Source organism: Poecilia formosa, unplaced genomic scaffold, assembly GCF_000485575.1.
Source record: "Poecilia formosa unplaced genomic scaffold, Poecilia_formosa-5.1.2 Scaffold86, whole genome shotgun sequence".
NCBI lineage: Eukaryota > Metazoa > Chordata > Actinopteri > Cyprinodontiformes > Poeciliidae > Poecilia > Poecilia formosa.
Window position 1 is genome coordinate 794803 of NW_006800025.1, and position 901 is coordinate 795703.

The 901-nt window shown below is 40.3% G+C and overlaps 1 protein-coding gene across 1 annotated transcript in view; it reads left to right on the forward strand.

Moving 5' to 3' along the window:
- inpp5b (inositol polyphosphate-5-phosphatase B) overlaps positions 1 to 901 on the forward strand; it is a 17215-nt gene that overhangs the window by 9610 nt on the left and 6704 nt on the right. The window contains exons 8-9 of the mRNA XM_016673920.1: positions 432 to 593; positions 852 to 900. Of these exons, the coding sequence (XP_016529406.1) occupies positions 432 to 593; positions 852 to 900 (211 nt within the window). The remainder of the gene's footprint in view (positions 1 to 431; positions 594 to 851; position 901) is intronic.

Below are 901 nucleotides of genomic sequence, written 5' to 3' on the forward strand. Positions count from 1 at the left end.
CTCAATCTGATAATATTTTCAGACTGTTTCTTTCTTTGGATCTAAAAGCATAGATGGGGGTCTTCTTTCAGCCAGCTGACAGGCAGTGCTGCAGTTTTCTGATCCACACAGTTGTAGAGAACTTATGCAGACACTTTTATTTCTCTCGGCTCTCAATAAAGGGGCTTTAATTAAGCCACAGAAATGTTATGCTGGAACATTTTGGAAATTTAGAAATGGCAACTTTTTAAAAGCAAAATGTTATGACAGTTTCTCTTATGCGTCCTATAGTTGATTAGAAAGAATTTCAAAGTTTTTCATCATGAACCAGTGCATTGCATTGAAACAGAATATGCTCTGGTTAATATATGTAATGAATTTTGTTTCACCATTTCTGCTTCCTCATCTGGAAATCAGGCTCAGAAAAGCCACTAGGTTTTCCCGTAGACGTAAAAAGTTCCAGTCAGATCGATCAGATTAAGTTATGCTGATTATTATTTTTTCTCTGACAGATTCTTTCTTGGCACATACAATGTGAACGGTCAGACACCAAAGGAGAGCCTCCGTCCGTGGCTGAGCTGCACTCCCGAACCTCCTGACATTTACTGCTTGGGGTAAATCATATTCATCCTGCTGGAGAAGAGCTCTGCTTAATCCCGTTACAAAAGACAGACGTTTCCTGCTCAATCCTCTGACAGATGCTTGCAACTATTGAACCTGTTCAAGTAAACCGCATTCCCACCCACAGATTTCAGCCATGCATGCTCGCTGATCCTGCCTACGTTTCTATTTACTGCTTTGCTGTGAAGGAGTGAAAAAGTTTGCTGAACACGAGCAGCTTTGAAACTTTTTTTCTCTCTCTTTTTTTCTAGTTTTCAGGAGCTAGATCTCAGCAAAGAGGCTTTCTTCTTTAGTGACACCC